Source organism: Elephas maximus, chromosome 9 (genome assembly GCF_024166365.1).
Source record: "Elephas maximus indicus isolate mEleMax1 chromosome 9, mEleMax1 primary haplotype, whole genome shotgun sequence".
Taxonomy (NCBI): Eukaryota; Metazoa; Chordata; class Mammalia; order Proboscidea; family Elephantidae; genus Elephas; species Elephas maximus.
Genome location: NC_064827.1, coordinates 72,126,425 through 72,147,819, shown reverse-complemented (window position 1 = coordinate 72,147,819; position 21,395 = coordinate 72,126,425). Strand labels below are relative to the sequence as shown.

Here is a 21,395-nt window from a genome sequence, read left to right as displayed (position 1 = left end):
ATGAGCATAGAACCTCTCCAGCTGCACGCCCTGTAGCTCCTCTATCTGGCTCATCATCTTCCCCTGCCTCCCCTAAACCTGTTCTTCCTCCTCTTACGTTCCCTGTGAATAATGCCTCCATCCACCTAGACATTTGGAAGTTGTCTTGTGTGCTCCTATCTCCTTCACCTAGTCACCCATATCTGTCAGTTTGACCTCCAAAATATTTCTCAAACCTTCTAACCCCATTGCCAGCTTCAGTTCAGGCTCCCAAATGTTTTTCCACTTAGTTGGTTTTCTATGCTGCAACCAGAGGGATTTTTCTACAGCACAAATATAATTAAGTTTCCTACTTCTTAAAACCCTTCATTGACTCCCCATCACTTCAGGACATTGTCCAAATTCCCCTAAATAATATTCAAGGCCCTTTCCTTTCACGCTGTGCTTCATACCCCAATGTGATCTTCCTTTCCACTTCTTCAAGTACATCCCTCGCTCTAGACATGGGCTCTGGAACCTGAATGCCTGGGCTCAAATCCTGGCTGCACAACCTATTGGCTGTGTAACCTTTGGTGAGTTATGTAACATCTCTGGGACTCCATTTCCTTATCTGTAAAATAGGTTTGTACTGAGGATTAAATGAGATAATACACGTAAAGCACTTGGAACAGTGCCTGGCCCATAACAAGTACTCAGTAAGTGTAAACTAATTTTGTTGTTGTTGTTATTGTTGTTGTTATCTGGCCCTTGCTAACCTTGCTAGTGAGATTACCGTATGCACACCCCTTTCTACCCCCTCTCTTTTCTCCAGCCGTGGGAACTATTTGCAATTCCCCCACTCTTTCCTACCTTCATATGTGACCCCACTGTGGCATGTTACATGCTCAACTTCTTCCTCTGGGCCTCATCTTTCTACCTTTCATTCTGCCCTTTGACTGGTCCTTGTTGCCCCTCTCATCTGGTACTTGGTAACCTGACTGCAGAGTGCTTCCTTCTTAAATGACTCAGAAATTGACTTGAACACTGGGTATAGGAATTTGTTGCAGGTAGCAGGCTCAGCCCCTGAGGCTGGATGGGACTGAAACCTGCACCCTGTCCAGCAGTCCACTTCGTGACATCTATTTTGTCTATCAGAGGCTTATTTTTGCTGAAAGCCTCCAGCCTGGACCTGTGATGTCAAGGTTTTTTGGTTGCTAAGACTGGATGCAAATTCACCTGTGTGACAGTGGACTGCTGTGACTGGCTTTGACTTCCTTGGTATTGCAGAAACAATATGTCTTTAGAAATTGTCCTCTTACCTGCCCCTCACTACTAATAGTTTTGTGGCTGGGTATTCCAGTTGCTGAATTTCTCTCAAAATATTTTAGCTTGCTTCCCAAAATGGCCCAGCCAACTTTCTCAAGTGCGTCATAAATCTCCAATCCAAATCTCTTGCTCTTATAGATCATCCCGATGCGCTGATCACAACAGCACAGTATGAACGCTCCGGCGATTAATGTCACTTGTGTGTTTGTAACCCATCCTTCAACTGTGATGATGTCAAGATAAATCACTGTTCAGAACTTGTTATTCAGCTGAAGCCAGGGACCTTAGTGTAACCCCTCTATCTTATAGGACAGTACCACAAAACACAGGAAGTTAGGTTTCTTTCTCAAGGTCACACAGTCAGAAATGACCTGACTAAATTGGGGCTAGCATCCAGATTTTCTGTTTTTCACTTCAGTATTCTTTCTGTCTCACCAAAAGCCATTTCTCATGAAAATTTTTGTATTTAGAGACAATTTCTGCTCCCTACCATTGCCCCTCATATTTTTTTTTTCTAGTAGAAAATTTGGAGAATAACAAAGGCAAAATGCAGAATATACTCCACTAATCTTCTGTTATCTTTTCAGGCTTTCATATTCATATTTTCCGTAGATTTATACATACTGAGAGAGACAGTCACTAACAGGCCAATCTGTATAATAGGGAGAACACTTGAAATGTATTTAAGGGTCAGAGATCGTGAAAACTGAGCATGACCTTGGCTAACCCTGGCATTTTAGATGTGAATTCACTCAAAGTATAATCTTACCTTAATAGTACTAAAAAAAAAAAAAACAAAACTATACCCCCCAAAAACCCACTGCGTCGAGTCAATTCCTACCCTTAAAAAAAAAACAAAAAACAAAAAAAACCCTTAGCGACCCTATATAGAGAGCTATTTTTGTAGGCTTGCTTCTTTAAGACCATTTTAACATTTTTAATAGAGTGTGTTACTGTAAAGGAACTTTGGAATTTTGAACGGGGTGAATTTCCTCGTCACATTTCCTAAATATCCACGAGGGGGCAGTAAAAGACACATAAAATTTTCAATAGGCCTGATGAGTGCTGAGCAATCAGGCTGCCTACACCCTTTTTGTATCTCTTTCAGCCGTCCGGGTGTATAGTTACAGGATAATGGATTTGGTGGCCAACAGCAGGCTTGGATAAAACTGGAGATATCATCAGCTAAATGCAAGTCTTCCTCAAACACAGGCTGACACCAACGCACAAAACGTCATTCAATATGTTGGTCCCATATTGCACTTTCATTTAATTCACATTAGACCAGTAATTCTCAAACAGAGTGCACATCAGAATCACCTGTGGTGCTTTTTCCGAAATACACATGCCTAGGTCTCACTCAAGATCTATCAAATCAGAATTTCTGGGTGTTGGGCCCAGGCTAACAGACTATATTTTCATTCTGGTGCATTACTCCTGGTTAAGAACTGGTACATTAGAGAAACTGGGGAAATGGATCACCCTGGAGTGAAACCTCAGAGGAGAATGAATATGAATTCTGGAAAACCTTTTTCCCTTTTAATAGTAGAAGTGACACAAGAGTCTGGTGCTATGGGAACCACATTCTGAACAGCTATGAAGCTTTCCTGTAGATTGTACTTGTATTTTACCAAGCCAGGAACTCAGACAGAAGATCTGGAGCTGTACAGTCCTGGGAAGCTTAAGGTTCTATGATTATAGTTCTAAGACAGCCATGCTCAGGAGTCAATGTGAGACTAGAGCTCAGATACCAATACTGCCCAATATTTTAAGGCAATATTTTCTATAGTAATCAGGATAAAGAGACTTTTACATTTGTTTTATCGGATGTAAAAATAGCACAGTGAACTTGAGGGAGGGTCAGGAGATCTCAATTCTCATTCTAACCATCCTACCAGCCAGGGCCAAGGCAAGCCACATCAGCTCTCTAAGCCCCGGTTTCTCCATTTGAATTATGAGAGAATTGGACTATGTTGATCTCTGAGGATCCCTCCAGTTCTAAAAATTCAATGATTCTATTTTTTTTTTATTAGTATTAATAATCTTGACTTGTATGGTATTTCTCTGGCAAACAGCAGAAGAAATATTCAGTAATGCAGTGAATGACAGAGACTATTGACCATTTAGTTTAATTTATTTAAGGCATATACACTGAATTCAAAGAAGGAAATATTGCTCCCAATAATATATTGAACTGTTAGTATTTTCAGCACAGCAAAATCTTTCCAGAGGGAAGAATTACCCAACAGTGCAAACTTGACATTTTCTACTTCCTGATCTATAACTGCCATTTGTCCAGCATGCTTATATTTACTGTAAGATGCCAAGTGTATGCCTGCTTTGGATGAATATTAAATAACTACATAAACGTCAAGGTCACAGTTACAAGAAAGGCTCAGTTGAGGGCCCTGGAAGGCTTGCATTGATCTCTCGTGAAGTTCCATTCTCGAGTCCTGCTGACAAGGGGGAACAATTGATGTGGACCATTATTAAGGCTTTAAGTGTTTCTCCATTGTTAAAGATCTTTTACAAGCCCAGAGTAACTGATAGTGCCCAAGGAATTGACAAAAGCTTCACTTAGAAATATAGGCTGGTCAAAGAGATAAGCAAAGCACAGAGCGTTGGCGTCCTGGGCTGGGCTTACACAGCAAATGTGCAGGGCTGAGATGAGTCGAATGCAGGGACACCCCATGTCCTCGGGCTGCCAGGGCACTGCTGTGAGTTACTGAGTTAAGAATGGAAGGCCTGTTCGAGGGCTCTGTCATGCCAGAAACTGTAAAGAGAGTAGCTCCCCCTTTCAAATCCACCTTTAAATTTTGTTCAGCTCCTCTCCCTCAGAGAAAACCTCCTTTTCTGCCACTGCAGTTCATCCCTTCTCCAGAGCTGCACCAAGGATCCCATGAGTGCTTGGGGAATCAGGGTGCATGAATTATGCAGACCCATAGCTCCAGACCGACTGTCTGGACTGGTCAAGTGCCCGAGATAATTATGTAAATGTCCCGGTGACCTGAAGCTGGGAGGAGAGCAAATACTGCAAATGACAGAATCTTGTTGCAAAAAGGTCTCAACAGGCTGGAAGGACTGGCCACATCTACTCGATGAACTTCATCAGGAGTGTAAATTATAAAACTACCATTTCCAGCGCTCTACCTATATATTTGGAATAATGCTTGACCCTGGACAAATTTTAGTTTATTTAATGTTTACAGCCACCCAGTCAGGGTAGGACACTGAGACATGGTAACATAGAGGCAAGTGCAAGGACTTCAGACTGATTTAGATTCTGACCCCAATTCTGCCCCTCAGTTAGTTAGCAAGTCGCTTTATCTCTCACAATTAGCAGAGCTTGGCTTAAGCCTGCCTTTTATGGGATGCCGAGGCCTTTGCATTTATTACCTCGTTTAATCCTCAAATCCTGAGAGCAATCCTGTAGGGTAGGTGCTATTACCACTCCTATTCTACAGATGAGGAAGGCTCATATAACTTATGTAACTTGTCCAAGGTCGTATAGCGTGGAGCAGAGCCAGAATTTGAACCCAGGAAGCCTGACTCTAATACCCACGCTGTTAGCAACTGCTGTCCCCTCTCCATTTCCTATATTATAAAAAAGAGAACAACCATATCTTCTGTGACTATTAGATGAGATAACTTCTGTAAAGTGCCTCAAATAGTACCTGACGCTCTTAAATGGTACTGATAATTATCATTAGTTAAATGGCTTGCTCGAGGTTATAGCTAGTAAGTGGCAAAGTGGAATTTGAACCCAGATCCTGTGACGGCACTACACTCTCCATCGCCTTTCTGGAGGACAGGATTCAGGACAATTCTATGTTACAGTCTCAGTACTTAGTCCAGTGTTATCTCCATCGAAGATGCTCAGTGAGTGCTCAGATAGACCAGAGTCATTTTGCCACTTATTCACCAAACATTTCCTAAGGTCCTGCTCTGTGTTGGGGGCTCCAGAGAAGAAAATAAAATAATATTAACCATTCTTTTCTTTCCCCCAGGTTCGCATGGTGAAAGATAGTGATCCCTCGTGGAAGCCCACTTTTATCGTAAAACCTGATGGTGGTTGTCAGGGTGATGGAATCTACCTCATTAAAGACCCCAGTGACATCCGCCTGGCAGGGACCCTTCAGAGCAGGCCAGCTGTGGTCCAGGAGTACATCTGCAAACCTCTCCTTATTGATAAGCTGAAGTTTGATATTCGTTTGTATGTCTTACTAAAGTCTTTAGATCCGTTAGAGATTTATATAGCCAAAGATGGACTCTCTAGATTTTGTACTGAGCCATATCAAGAGCCCAACCCCAAAAATCTGCACCACGTCTTTATGCACTTAACCAATTATTCCCTGAATATCCACAGTGGTAACTTCGTCCATTCGGACAGTGCTAACACAGGCAGCAAAAGGACTTTTTCTAGCATTCTTTGTAGGTTGTCTTCTAAAGGTGTTGACATCAAGAAGGTCTGGTCTGATATCATCTCCTTGGTGATTAAGACTGTCATTGCCCTGACTCCAGAGCTCAAAGTTTTCTACCAGTCGGACATCCCAGCAGGGAAGCCGGGGCCTACGTGCTTCCAGGTAACCATAGCCACTTCTGTGTCTGAGTTCCCAACCTTGAATGGGCCTATAGAGGACTCCCTGGTCTCATGTGGGCTGAGGGGCAGAGATGGGATGGCCAGAGGGAAAAAGGGATGGTTGCCAGTGCTGGCATTAAACCTGGGTCTAATTCTCAGCTTTGTACTTGCTAGCTGTGTGATTTGGGGCAAGTTAGTTCCCTTTTCTCACCTGTAAAATGAGACTAATAGTGGCTATCTTAAACAATCCTTATAAGAATTAAATAAGATAATGTATATGTTATGGATTGAATTGTGTCCCCCCAAAAAATGTGTGTCAACTTGGTTAGTCCATGACTCCCAGTATTGTGTGATTGTCTACCATTTTGTGATCTGATGTGATTTTCCTGTGTGTTGTAAATCCTGTCTCTATGATGTTAATGAGGTGGGGTTGGAGGCATTTATGTTAATGAGGCAGGACTCAACCTGCAAGATTAGGTTGTGTCTTAAATCAATCTCTTTTGAGATATAAAACAGAGAAGCAAGCAGAGAGACATGGGGACCTCATACCACCAAGAAAGAAGTTCCAGGAGCACAGTGCATCCTTTGGACCAGGGGTCCCTGTGCTGAGAAGCTCCTAGACCAAGGGAAGATTGATGACAAGAACCTTCCCCCAGACCTGAAAGAGAGAGAAAGCCTTCCCCTGGAGCTGGCACCCTGAATTTGCACTTCTAGCCTCCTAGACTGTGAGAGAATAAATTTCCGTTTGTTAAAGCCCTCCACTTGTAGTGTTTCTGTTATAGCAGCACTAGATAACCAGGACAATATATAAATCACAGTGCCTATCATTCATTTATTCATTAATTCTTTCATTAATTTTTACCACCTGCCTAGTAGGGGCCAGGCACTGCTTTAGGTACTAGGGAGATAGCATTTAGTAAGTCAGGTCCTTGCTGACTGTTGCATTGAGTCTATTGTGGGAGACAAATAATTTAAAAACCAATTATTATAAAGTGTGATAAGTGCTAGAATAGGAGATGCACTGGGGACTGGGGGTTGTGGGGCCATCTTACATTTCCTGGGTGGGGTGGTGGCCAGGGAAGGTTTCCCAGGAGTGACAGTTAAAGTGGAACCTGAAGTAAGAGGAGCGGCTATGTGTGCAGAGGCAAGAGGGAACACGGTGTGTTGAAGGGACTGAAAGAGGTTCAATATGGTTGGAGTATGGGGTTTGAGGCAGAGATGTAGAGGGATAGGAGAGATGAGGTTGGAGAGGTAGGTAAGGGCCAGGTCGTGGAGCACCGGAGAGCCGTGGGGGACCCTGAGGGATTTCAAGCAGGGGACTGATGTATTCAGATTTACATGTTACAGAGAATAAACTCTTTTTAGGGTGGAGTATGGATTGAAGCAAGGATGAAGACAGGGAGGTCACTAATGGGACCATTGCTTTCATACAAGCAAGAGAGGATGCTGGCTCAGATTAGGAAGGTCTTGGTGGAGGTAGAGAGCAGGGGTAGATTTGAGAGCCATTTAGGAGGTAGAATGGCCCGACTTGGTGAGTGGATGGGGCTAGGCTAGAGTGGAGGGATGGCTGCAGTGAGGGAAGGGATGGAATCAGGGATGACTCATACCTGGGTAGATGGATTGAGGTTGTGAGAAGAGGACCAGGCCTGTGAGGGAAGGTTGGGAGTTGGACTTAAACATGTTTGAATTGCCTGTGTGATATTCAAGTGAAGACATTGAGTGGACAGTTGAATATGTGGGTCTGGAGTTGAGGAGAGAGAGGCCTGGGCTGGAGAGAAAGATGGGAACTCATCAGCATTCAGGTAGTTACTGAAGCCATGAGAGGCTGTAGGATGAGAAGAGGCCTGAGAAGACCCCTGTGAGCACCACCATGTAAGTAAGGAACAAGCAAAGGAGGGGGAACCAGCAAGGGAGATGGAGAAAAAGTGACTTCAGACATAGATGATATATCAGGAGAAGAGGTTTCCCAGATGCCAAGGTGCTTGCAGGTGGAGCTACCCCTGTCAAATGCTGCAGAGATGCCAAGTAAGACCAGGGCTTAAACAATCCATTGTATTTTCCACCAAGGAGTTTACTGGGGACCTCAGCGAGAATTATCTTCAGCACATGATAGGGCCAGGGGCCTGATTGTAGTGGACTGAGCAGAGTGTGGGAGTGAAGGAAATGGGGAGTGAGGGTAGAGCATTCTTTCAGGATGTTTGACTGTGAGAGGAAGGAGAGAGTGGTTGTTGGAGCACATGGAATCCAGGCACGCAGTAGGCACAGTTTCCGGCCACCAGATAAATCAAGCATTTATCGGGAGATGATAAGAAAAGGGATTCCTGGAACCCTCTCCATCTAATCTTTTAAAATTACTTTGTAGTAGTTGATGTGTATAAAAGAATACATGGGACATTCATGTAAGCTTTGAAGTAGAACAACAAAATTATCATCCTAAACCTACATCCGAAGCAACCTAAGATCTATAATTAGTGTGCTTCTTTCCTGTCCCATTTCCCTACCTACCACCCAGAGGTAACAGGATCCTGAATTTATATTTATCCTTTCTTTGTTTTTTAAAAACTACTGTTATTAAGTACAAATGTATTCCCAAACAACATATTGTTTTGTTTTGCTGTTTTGGGACTTTATAAAAATGCTTTTATAAAGTACGTAGTTTTCTGCAACATTTTTTCACTAGTACCTGTAATTTTCAAGGATCCATCCATGTTGACGTGGGTAGTTAGTATTTTTTTCATTTGTACTGCTGTATAGTATTTCGTTGTAAATATGCACAATTTATCAGTTTTCCTGTCTCTGATATTTGGGTTGTTTCCAGTCCTCCTCCATCTAATCTTAACAATAGAGATAATGATGATTTTATCACCTCCTCCTGGTATATTGCTCCCTCCAAGTGCTCACTAGTCACCAGCTCCATAGGCTCCCTCTGCCTCGTGCCTGGTCTGTGAGCTGAGAGGGGACCGAAGGGGGGATGTGAAGCCTGTAGCTTAAATCCTTCTTTATACTGTGTTGTTACTGTGATGTGAGAGCTTCATCCATGTTATAAAAATAGGCACTACTTAAGTTTGTTCCTTTTTAGACTTGAGGATCAGAAAGTTTCCTTGGTGTCCGGAATATCAGTTTAAGAAAAGTCTAGGAATATTTTACCCTGGAGGCTGTGGTAGGAAGGTAATGGTAGCATGGAAGAAGAAGGGAGAGGGGAAGGAGCTGGATGGCCCTTCTAGTGGATGAAAAGTTCATCCAGTAGCAGAAAAGAAGGCTGGGTCCTGAGGTGCAGCCCAAAAGCAGGGATGCCTACCCCAGTAGCTGGGCACCAATCAGCAGGATTTCCATGCAGGCTGATAGAGTCATTTGGAGGAGAATTCAGGCCAGCACCAGGAGAGGATGATTGTCATCCAGAGATCTATCTTAAGCCCTTGGACCCCAGGCCTTTGGTTCTCAGGCAGGATGTGCAGCTTAGCCATCAAGTGTTTTAAGGCATTAGAAAGAGTAAGTGGAGAGAACTTAAGAGGCAAGACAAGAGAAAATAGGCCCTGACCTGAGTCACTGAAAGGTTAGAAGAGAGGAGACCGTTGCAATGTGGAAGCATCCAGAGGTCATCCTGGGAGACTGTGTGGTTGCATCTGTTTGACAGTGAAAGCTATTCCAGGAGCATCATGTGAACCCAGCATGCATAGCCAAGCCACAGGACCCTGGCTTGGTGAAAGTGGCTGGGTGGAGAACCAGGGTGGTTGTTTTGCTGCTTGCTTTGCTGTGGACAGGCTGCATGGGGCAGCCATCGGGCTGTTACCAGGGACCCAGGCTGCGGGGAACTGGAGAAGGCCAAGGCAGACAAGGAGGGAGCCACTGGTTTGGACAGATCATGTCTAGCAAATGGAACCACAGCCTTGTGACCATTTTCCATCTCTTGACCACAACTAAATGCTTCCAGGCCTGGGGTCAGGGGAGATGCACAGGACTAGAAGTACAAGCACAATAAGAGCTCTGCCTCTCACCAGCTTTGTGACCTTGGGAAAGTTTCTTCACCACCTTGAGCCTCAGGATCCATATCTGCAAGTCACCTACACTCACTTCCCTAACTGCATTCATAGATGTGTATTTGTAAAGTAACTTAAGTGAAAACACTTTGACAAGATATAAAGTGTTAGATATTTGGAAATGTATTGTTTTAGCATGCATTTCAGATACACAGTGATTGAGAGAAAATATCTTCCTGTTCTACTTGGGGAGTCCCATCATACTTTCTTTATTCTTATGATTTGTTAAAACACTCTTTAGTTTGAGTCTCAAATACCTGAGCTGACCTGGAACCACAAGTCTTAGGGATAAGGCATGGTTCTGCCATTGACTTGCTCTGTGATCTTGCATATGCCAATTAACTTCTCTGGGCCTCAGTGGCCTCACTCATCTCACAGGGTTCTGAACCAATTCAAATGTGATAAAGCTTATGAAAGGATTTTGCAAATTGTAATGCTTTGCACGTATATAAAACATGATTTTTTTTGCCGTGCAGCCACCTTCACTTGTAGCCTGGGCCTGGCCCAAGATTGCATTATTCCAGAACATACCCTATAGCCCCCCAAATTACATTTATCTTGCACATGTGACTGTGACCCCTTTCGAATCATAGCCACAATAACTACTTGGGAAATTGTGATGGCCTAGAGCAGCTGCTGGTGCTGTTCGGACTGTGGACAAGTTTCCTGTAATCTGTTGCCTAGGAACGTGCCTGCCCTGTCATTCCAGCTTGTCCCCTGTCATTGCCCAGTCAGCCCTCAGCAATATATTCTCATGTCAGTCTTCTTGATGGCAGCAGTGTGACCCTGGCTTAAATATTAAGGTCCATCTGGGTGTAGATGATTCATGCGGCAGAAATACTCATGCAATGGAAAGGTTTCCAGCTCAGGTTTTGAAAACATTCTTTCCCAATTCCATTATTTGGTCTGTATTTTCCTCCAGCTCCCTAAGTCTAATTTTCTCCTTAGCCCATGGTCCTTTCCCTTTGAAGTCTGGAGGTGGCCCCTTTCCAATTACTAAAGTGTTTCTCCTATTTCTTTTTGGTTCTTTTTGACCTCCTCCTTATACTTCAGACACCCCAAAGGAAGGAGGCAAAGAAACAGTGTAGTGGTGAAGGGCTTAGGTTTTGTTCTTAGACTCCCTGGGTTTGAGCTAATCCTAGCTCCTCCTTCCTGCAACTCTAGCTGGTGAGCTTGGCAAGTTAATCTTTTTTAGTCTCAGTTTTCTCATCTTCAAATAGAGATAATATTAACATTTACCTCACAGAGTTGTTGTAAGATCAAATAAGAGAAAACAGTGTAGAAAACTTGGTATGGTACCTGGCACATAGTAACCACTTAATGAATGGTAGTTCTTATTATGACATCATTTGTTACCTGTAACAACAGCAGTTTTCCAACTTGTCTGTGAAGAAGTGCCTTGGACTTATAGAAAACCATCAAATATGGACATTTTAAACCTAATTGGAATACCAGCGTTCCAAGGAGCATAGTTTGAAAACCAAGTCCTTAGCCTGGCGTATGTTGCCTCTCCAGACTGGCCCCTTGCCTGGCTTCCCTGTACCCTACCTAAGTCCTCAAGTGCTGCCTAACAAGTCTGATTCCTGTCTCTTGGACTTAACTGGTGCTTTCCCACTTCTGCACTTTTGTTCTCTTCTGTCTTGGCCTAGCATGCTTTCATGGTTTCTCCCATTCTCACTGTTTTTTGAAATTCAATATCTCCCAAGGTGCTACTCAAATCCTGCTTTTTCTGTAAAGCCTTCTCTGACCACTTCTGATATTTAAGCTTTTTTCTTCCTTTGGACTCTAACACATTCCCTGGGCATCCACTGAGACAAGCCCTGGGTTAATTGTGGGACATGTGGTTATGGAAAAGACACAGTCTCTGCTGGTAAGGGGTGAATAGTTTAGTGGGAAAGATGACACATGAAAATTACAATTGTGTGTCATAAGTGCTGAGAGGGCATACATAGGATGCCAGGAGAGCACAGGAAAGGGAATAATTAACTTTGCCTAACCCAATCAGGGAGGACTTCCCAAGGGAGGAGATGCTTAAGCTGGAGCTTGAGGCACAAAGAGCAATTTGCTAAGCAGAAAAAGGTGAAGGCCACCGTACTTTCCTGGTTTTCCTCTTAACTCACTGACTGCTGCTTCTCCACTTCCTCTTCTTGTGACCTGTTGGAAAGCCTCAGAGCGTAGTCCTTGAACATTTCACCTCTTATCTACAGTCACTCCCTGAATGATCTCATCTAGTCCCATGGTTTTAAGTACCAGCTATATGTTAAAAAAAAAAAAAAAAACAGCTAAAAAAATTTTTTTTTTTTTTATATGTTACTGACTCCTAAGTTTGTATCTCCAATCTTGACCTCTCCCTGAGCTCTAGACTGGTATATCCAACTTCCCATTTTAATTTTTTACCTGGGTATCTAGTGGGCTTGTCACCCTCACATGTCCTAAATGAAACTCTCGATTTCCCTTCCAAATCTACTCTTTCATGTCTTTTTTGTTTCAGAAAGTGAACACCATTCAATTACTCAGACCAAAAATCTGAGTCATTCCTATTTCTTTCCCTGTCTTTCTTACATGCAATCTATCAGCAACTTCTGAAAACATATTTGAAAATATACTGCATATGTAACCAGTTTAACCAACCCCATTGCTGTCAACCCAGCCTAGGCAGCCATGGCCTTGGACTTGGGCTACTGCAATTTCGTCCTAATTTATGTCCATCTTTCCACTTGTGGTGCTTATAGCCTGTTCGTCACACTATAGCCAAAGTGATCCTTCTAAAACATATGTCAGTTCAAATTATTTCTCTTGCACAAACTCCCCGATGGCTTCTCATTGCACTTAAAATTGAGGCTTCTTACTATGGCCCACAAGACGCTACATGATCTGTCCCTTGTCTTTCTGTCTGACCTCATCTTCTAACACTCTCCCTTTTGCTCACTCCTTGCTGGTCTTTGTTCTTGCTGTTCCCTCTGCCTAGAATCCTCTTCAAATGGCTTATTCTCTTACTTCATTTAGTTTCTGCTCATATATCACTTTGTGAGACATTCATTTCTGGTCATGATAGAGTAAAAAAGACTGGAGTCAACATTCTGTTGAAAACAACTAAAATACCATACAAAATAAATTCATTGTTTTCACACTTTGGACAATAGACAGCTCAACACTGTGATGCCTGTGAAGAGGGAGGGGAAACCCCCAGCAAGATAAGCCCTACAATTACTTCAGCTTTCTATCTGGAGGCAACTTTCAGAACATGGGCCCAAACCTAAATAGAGCTCAGTGACCTCAGTGAATTGAGGAGATAGATTTTGGAGTTTGGGGAGACTGAGGTGGCTAGAAGTTGTGGGACAGAGTTCCAGAAAGGGAGCTAAGCAGGAAAAGAGCCCCAGAAATCTGCATGGGTTTCTCATGAGTCTTTGTGGTATGTGGTGTTAATTCACAAATCTGGACAAAGAATGTTCAGGAATTGATAAGCTGAACATCTCCCAGAGTTCACACAGGGCAGGGAAATGTTCAAATTCTGAACAGCTAGAGTGGAGAGTCTTTGGTGATCACCAAGGACATTCAATATAGACTTCAGAGAATTCCTGCCATAGTAGGTAAAGTTGAATCATCCCTGGAGTCAAGAATACCCTATACCCATCCTAAACCAAAACAAACCCAACCAAACCCATTGCCATTGAGTTGATTCAGACTTATAGTGACCCATCGTAGTAAAGCGTAAACAACAGGCCTTGAAGGGATCAAAGTGATATGCAAATAACTGACTGCCAAGACAAAGCCCAACACTTTTTACAAGAAAGCAAAATCCAGACACTCAGCTCGAACATTCACAATGCTTAACACCAATTAAAAAAATTCCACAACCAGGAAAATATAACCCATATCCAGGTGAAAAACCAGTCAATAAAAACATACCCAGCAATAGAGATGAAGGAACTAGCAGAAAAGGTTGTTAAAATGGTTATCATGACTATGTATACAATTTAAAGGAAAATATGAGCTTAATCAGGAGAAGAATGGAAGCTATTAAAAAGAACCAAATGGAACTCTAAAAAATACCATATCTGAAATGAAAATTTCACTGGATGGTATAAACGTCAGATTAGACACTGCAGAAGAAAAGATCAGTGAATTTGAAGACATAGTAATAGAATCTATCCAAAATGAAATACATAGAGGAAAATGACAGAGATAAAAATGAATAGATCCTCAGTGACCTATGGTAAAATTTCAGGTGGTTCAACATATATGTAATCAGTGCCAGAGCAGAAGAGAGAAAGAAGTTGTAGAAAAATATTTGAAGAATGGCCAAAGATTTTCCATATTGATGAAAACTATAAACCCACAATCCAAGCAACTCAGCAAACCTCAAGTGTGATAAGCACACACACAGAAACTACCCAAGGCTTGTCATAATCAAAATGTGGAAAACCAGTGATAATGAGAAAATCTTACAATCAGATAGAAAGAAAAGACTCATTGTGTTCAAAGGAACAAAATAGCCATAAACTTCTAGTCAGAAACTGGGCAAGCCAGAAGACAATGGAATGACAAATGTCACCTCCTTGGAGAGGCCTTTTCTGGCCATCCTGTCTAAAGCACGAAACTCTCCCCTCCACCCACTCTATCTTCTTAACTTGTTTTACTAAGTTGCTTGTGGTCTCTCTCCCCACTAGAATGTAAGCTCCAGGAAGGCAAGGGCTTTGTCTTGGTCATTGCTTTATCCCCAGTGCCTAGAATAGAACCCAATATTTAGTAAGTGCTCAATAAATATTTGATAAAGGGTGTTTCCAGGCAGAAGATTGTAAAGGCAAAAAGCAGTGAAGCATCCTAGAACTACTAATAGTTCAGCACAATCAGAGCCCAAGATGTGCAGTGAAGAGTGGGAAGAAATAAAGCTGGAGTGTGAGACAGATGCCAAGCCGTAGAGAAATTTGTACGACATTCTATGGGACTTGGGCTTCATTCTGTGGGCAGGGATTTTAGGCAGAGGAGGGTTAATATTCAATTTGTGCCACATAAATTAGAGGGGTGAGTCTGAGTGCAGGGAAACAAATGGGGAAGCTATTGAAGTAGTCCAGGTGAGCAGTGGTGCAGGCCTGACCTAGACTAGGAGCAATGAGATTAGGCCAGATCTAGAAGGCTCTCTGTAGGAGGTAGAATCTCCAAGGTTTGGTGACCAGCTAGATGTGAGGGATAAAGGAGAATTTTTTGACTAAGTGGATAACAAATATAGGAGACAAAGTTAGTTTTAGAGAAAGATGGTGTATTTATTATCTGTTGCTTGTAACAGGTCTTAGCAGCTTAAAACAACAAAGATTTATTATCTCACAGTTTCTGTGAGTCAGGAATCCAGACTTAGCTGAGTGCCTCTGTCTCTAGGTCGTTCACAAGACTGCAAGCGTGTGTCGGCCAGGGCTGCAGTTATCTCAAAGTTTGACTAGGGAAAAATCCTCTTCCAAGTTCACTCACATGGTTGTTGACTGTTGGCTGGAGATATCAATTCCTTGTGCATGGGCCCTTCCATAGCGCAGCTCACAATAAGGCAACTGGCTTCTCTCAGAGTGAGCAAACGAGAGTATGGGATAGTGCACCCAAGACAGAAAAAGCCACAGTTGTTTTATGACCTAATATTGGAAGTAATAGCTCATCATTCCTGCTATATTCTATTTGGTAGAAGCAAGTCACTAGATCCAGCCCACATTCATGGGGAGGAGATTACACAAGGGCATGAATACCATGAAATGGGAGTCATTGAGGCCATTTTAGAGGCTGCCTACCACAGACAGTGACTTTGGATATGTTGAATTTGAGGAGTCCAGGACCTCCAAAGTGTACATACTCTGGATGCAGATGGATATGTAGGTCTGGGGCTCAGGAGAGAATTCCCTCTAGTTGGAATGTAGCTTGGTGCCTTTGCCTGAGTTTACAATTAATGGCTTAAGGCTGTTTTTCCCCAAATTGATTTGAAGCTTCTAGAAGTCAGAGATGAAGAACAAATATCTTTGAGTCCTCCAGGACACTCTTCAAGTGAAATACTTGGGGAGGCAGAGCATCACATAGTTGAAAACTCCCTCTGCATTTGATAATTCCTGTTGGAAGGACTTGGAGAGAGGGTTTCTCTTCTCTAAGCTGCAGGTCCCTGATTTGCATGTGTGGGTGTTAGACTAGATTAAAAAAAAAAAAAAGATTAGTAGTTTAAAAAAAAGAAAGTTTTTTTTCCTGGGAACCCCAGTATGTAAAATAGATAAAAGTTGAGCTGATCTGGTTAGCTTTCTCCTTGCTTCCTCAGAAAAACAATGGACCAAGTAAATTCCTAATTTTATGCCAGCTCTGACATTCAGGGATTTTATGAGAAGATCAGCTCTAAGCTCTGCTCAGTTCTGTGGTTCCTTTATTGAGATCCGTTGTGCTACACATTTCCTTCAACTTTTGAAAAGAAAATCATTCCTATTTCCTTGAACTTCCCTCAAGCTTGTGAAAAAATATAATGAACCTGACCTTCACTGAACAATTATTATGTATCAGGTACTGTGCAAAATATTTTACATTGCACTATCGTTATCTGATCCTGTCTCCCCTACTGGATTGTAAGCTCTGGGAGGACAAGAACTTTGTCTAGTCCACTACTATATTTCCAGGAGCTTGAATAGTCCTGGGACATAGAAAATATTCAATAAATATTTTATGGATGAATGAACTAGGATAAGTAAGTACTATTCTTATTTTCCCACTTACAGATGAGGAGACTAGAGTTTAGAGTTGCTAATTAACTTGCTTGGAGTTACACAAGTTAAAGGTAGAATGAAAATTTGAAATTAGCTCCTTTTGACTCCAAAGCACACTAATTCCATTTCCTGTTGGGATTAGTAGGAAAGTTGAAAGGGAGCTAGCATATACGGAGTAACTTCTATGTGATAAGCACAGTTCTAGGTACTTTTCACTTCCATTATTTCATTTAATTCTATCAACAACCCTGCAAGGCAGCTATTTTTATCCGCATTTTTCATATGAGGTAACTGAGGCTCAGAGAGGTTAGCACCTTACCTAGAGTCATCTAGCGAGTGTAAGAGACTGAGCTGGGTTTGGAACCAACATTAAGGTTCCGGAAAATATTATGCCATTGGGCAGGCGAATATGACTGATGAGGTTTTGCCCTGCCCCAACCCCTGCTCCAGCTCCCAGTATTCCTATAGCTTACATTCATGAGACCACTGTGCATCAAACTGAGAAGAGTCCACCAGGCTGAGAAAGCACAAATCCAAACTTCTAAGATGTAGCAAAAAGTTAGAGTTGATGACTAAAGATGATAAACGTTGGCACTGCAGCCTGCCATTCTCTGTAGCCTCATCAACATCACTTGTCTCAGGCCACGTCTGAAGTTAGACTGATGATGTCACCAGAGTCTCTAAAGGGCCTCATCATTCATATCCACTTGTTATATATTATTAAGCAGATCTATAATACATGTAACATTTTCTACTGAATTTCCACTCCTTTCTTATCATGAACATGGAAAGAAAAATAGATTGAGGATGACTTTGTCCAACTTCTCATCCTTATTGCCCTTCACTGAAGAATAACTTCATCAGGAATCACACAAAAAGTGGTCATTTGGGCTCTGATTTCATTAATAAGAATGAAGCTACCATTTAATAATTATCATTTAACAAATGCATGTTCTATATAGACAAATAAATGAATTTCTGTCATCTTTTCTTCTTGAGTTGGTAGAGGAGGGGAGGTTATAACCATATCTTTTCTTTTATTCTCCACATTATTATTTTTTTTTTGAAACTTTGGGATTGTATCTATTACATTAGAAGCTTTCTACAGTATTGCCTTCTACAGAGGTAATGGGATCCCTCCCAAGAATCTAAAGTCCTTACAGTGCCAGTAGGAATGTAATTAGGAACTATGACCTCAAGGATGAGAAGTTATCTAGATGAAGGGTTATTTCAGGCCAAATGAACAAGATGAACAAGGGTGTTGTCTTAGTTCTGTAGTGCTGCTGTAACAGAAATACAAGTGGGCAGCTTTAACAGAAATTTGTTTTCTCACAGTATAGGAGACTAAAATTCTGAATTCTGGGCACTGATGCTAGGGAAAGCTCTCTCTCTGTCCGCTTGGTGGGGGGCTGGGGGGGAATCTTTGTCTCTTTTCCACTTCTATTCCTAGGTTCCTTGGCAGTCATGTGGCATGGATCTTCTCCATTTGTGCTTGCTTGCTTAACCTGCTCTTTTATATCTCAGAAGAGATTGCCTTAAGACATACCCAACAGTAATACTGAATTTGGACTTCTGGCCTCCTAGAATGTGAGAAAATGATTTTCTGTTCATTAAAGTCACCTACTTGTAGTGACTCATTAACATAACAAAGAAGACCCGTTCCCAAATGGGATTAAAACCACAAGTATAGGGATTAGGATTTAGAGCACATATTTTGAGGGGAAACAATTCAATTCATAACAGGTGGCTTGCCCTGAGCACAGAGTTTGTAAGGAATTGAGAGAGGCCAGAGTGGCTGGAAGACAAAGCCTAACTTTAGGCAGCAGCTGGCTTCAAGAACAGACATCTGACAAATAGTGTTGAAGTTATCCTTGAGGGCTGGGCTGGCTTTATGGACATGTGTCCTGTGCACAAGGCCCTGTGTTCAAAAGGGCCCCACACTAGGTTTAGTGCTCTATTGTCATCATCATGAAATTGTTGATGGTTTTTGAGTAAGGGACTCTGCATTTTCATTTTGCATTGGGTCACACAGATTGTATAGCCAGTCCAGCTTGGGTGTGAAATCCAGCTCTGTCTTCTACAAGTTAAGTGGTAATCCATTAGCCTTTCTGAGGCTCAGTTTTTCCTCCTGTAGAGAGCATAATCCCTACTTCAAATATATTGTCATGAGACTTAAATGAGATTATGAAATAATTGGTGGACTGCGTAGTAATTACTGCCTGGTAAAAAAAAGGAAACCCATTGCCACTGAGTCAATTCTGACTCATAGTGACCCTATAGGACAGACTACAACTGCCCCACTGGACTTCCAAGGAGGGCTGGTGGATTTTGAATTGCTGACCTGTGCCACCAGGGCTCCTACTGCCTGGTAGTTGCCTAATAAATATTTCCTTTTCCTTAGCTATGAAAGTCTATCAGAATCACCTAGGGGATTTATTTTTTCAAAATACGTTTTCCTGGGTTCTGCGCTGAAAGATTCTGACTCAGTAGGTGTAGGATGGGGGCTGGATGGTGATTTTGATACTGGCGTATATACCCCAGGTTAAGAAAGGTGGCCTTAGATTTTCAGAGATCTAGGTAGGAACTTAATAGAGGAGAGCAGAAGAAAAAGCAGAGGGAGGAATTGATGGACAACTCCGTTAAAGAAGAAAGAGGTCATCATCTTACAGCACTTCAGATGACACAGATAGTGCTGAAATGCAGTATGGGAACTCATCCCATTATCAAGGTTCCTATAAAATTTTCTGCTGTCCATTTGGTCTGACAAGTACACCCAGAGGAAGAGGGGCTGTGGACTAGAGAAGCCAGGGTCAAGGTCTAGGTTGGGGGCTGAGTTTGAATTTATTTCCACCTTCATGACCCTAATACCATACCCAATTCCTGAAAAGAAATTGTGGCTAGGAGGAGTAATTCTGAATTATGTTTATCCTGCTCAGATTCTAGGCTTTGACATACTTCTAATGAAAAACCTGAAGCCTATACTGCTTGAAGTAAATGCAAATCCCAGCATGAGAATTGAACATGAACAAGAAGTAAGTATTTCGAATGTATCGTTGAATATATTGCGGTACAACTGAATGCTCCCACTCAGTATTGTTCACTTGGCTAAACAAGATTCAGCCTTCCCAACTTTGCACAGCGAAGTTCCATTCAAGTCTAAATAATCTTAGTTTTGTTGAGCTCCGAACATAGTCTATTAATATAAGACCTATCCGACCTATGGTAATTTACCAGCATGCCATCTTCCAGTTTTTAAGGTCTGGAAACTTAGAAGCAGCTGAGCCTTTCCATCAGTTTTGACATGAACTAATTAGTTAGCCTCAGGAGATAAGCTAATTGAAATTCTATGAATATGATTTAGCTGTGTCGACATGCTTGAATCACTACGATAAATAGTACCTTTAACAGTGGTTATATGTTTTCTCCCCCCCCAAAAAAAAAGACTGGAAGAAAATATACCAAATATTAATATTGGACTTTGGGGAATTATTTGAGTTCCTTTCATTTTTAACCCACTTCTATATTTCCAAATTTTCTACACCCAAGCATTATAATTTTGATAATCAGGAAAATTGTGCTATTTTTCCTCCTTATGTATTTTGTTGATTTGTTAAAGGAAACTGTCATTTTTAAGATTATATAAAAGGAGACTTTTATAAATCTCTTCTGTAGATTAACATAAACAAAACCTATGGTACACCCACTTGAGCTAGTGGTAGGATCGGATGCTGATAGCCACTTGGCACTGCATCTCTGTCTTCACTGTGACACAGAATCCTTATCCATTTAAGCTTTCTCCGGGGGTGTTTGAAAATGTCCCCAGCCTTGTTGATGAAGAAGTGAAAGTGGCTGTGATCAGAGACACACTGCGCCTCATGGACCCACTTAAGAAGAAAAGAGAGACCCAGTAAGTATTTTTTATATCATTTATTTCTATCAACTCTGCTTTCCATGTCCTAAGAACGTAAGTTGAATTCTTGGAATGTGTTAATATTGTGGATAGACCTACATATGAAACTATTTAATAAATCATATTATCATTTTATAAATATCAGCTCTCAAGCAACCAGTCACTGGAAATCAGGAGATGAAGACACATATTAATGTAACATATGGGGTTCAGCAATGAATTTCTGATTGTTATCCAAATCCGAAAAGCCTCTCTACAACCCCACTTCCCACCACCGATAAGATCTCCTCTCGCCCCACCATTGTTCACTAGGTGCTTCACTTTGAAATCCTCAAGCAGAGGTAGAGAGTAAAACCAAATAGTGGAGAAGAGGGCTACAGATAATTTGGACATGATAAGGGTGACTTCCTTTTTATTTTCTTCTCAATGTTTACACTCTTGCAGTGTAAACATTTTGTTTCAAAATTTGCAGAGCAGTTTAATGAACTTCTGAACGTTCTATCATATTTATAATAGTTATAGTCCCCCTCCATCCCTGCCCCACCCCACCCCACCCCACCCAGTGGGACATTCCATTGTTGTAATGTTGGTGGGAGTATGTGCCCCACTTCTCCCTACGTAAAATCATCCCTGAACTTAATGACATTTTTTGTTTTGCTTTTACCAAATTCCATGCTTTCACAAAGTAAGGGTTGAATAAATATAATTTTGCCTCCGTTTTTGGCAGAAAAACCAAAGACAGGCATTTCAAATAGCATTTCTCTTACCCCTTGACAAATCAGGCTGGCCCAAATGCTGCCAGCCAAGCAAAGCACTCTTCAGTTGTGGTTCAAGACAGGGAGGAACACTGACTCACCTAAGCA

The 21,395-nt window shown here is 41.9% G+C and overlaps 1 protein-coding gene across 1 annotated transcript in view; it reads left to right on the top strand.

Moving 5' to 3' along the window:
* Nucleotides 1-21,395, top strand: part of TTLL11 (tubulin tyrosine ligase like 11) — a 306,701-nt gene that overhangs the window by 100,306 nt on the left and 185,000 nt on the right. The window contains exons 4-6 of the mRNA XM_049897234.1: nucleotides 5,292-5,867; nucleotides 19,559-19,654; nucleotides 20,414-20,529. Coding sequence (XP_049753191.1) covers nucleotides 5,292-5,867; nucleotides 19,559-19,654; nucleotides 20,414-20,529 — 788 coding nt within the window. The remainder of the gene's footprint in view (nucleotides 1-5,291; nucleotides 5,868-19,558; nucleotides 19,655-20,413; nucleotides 20,530-21,395) is intronic.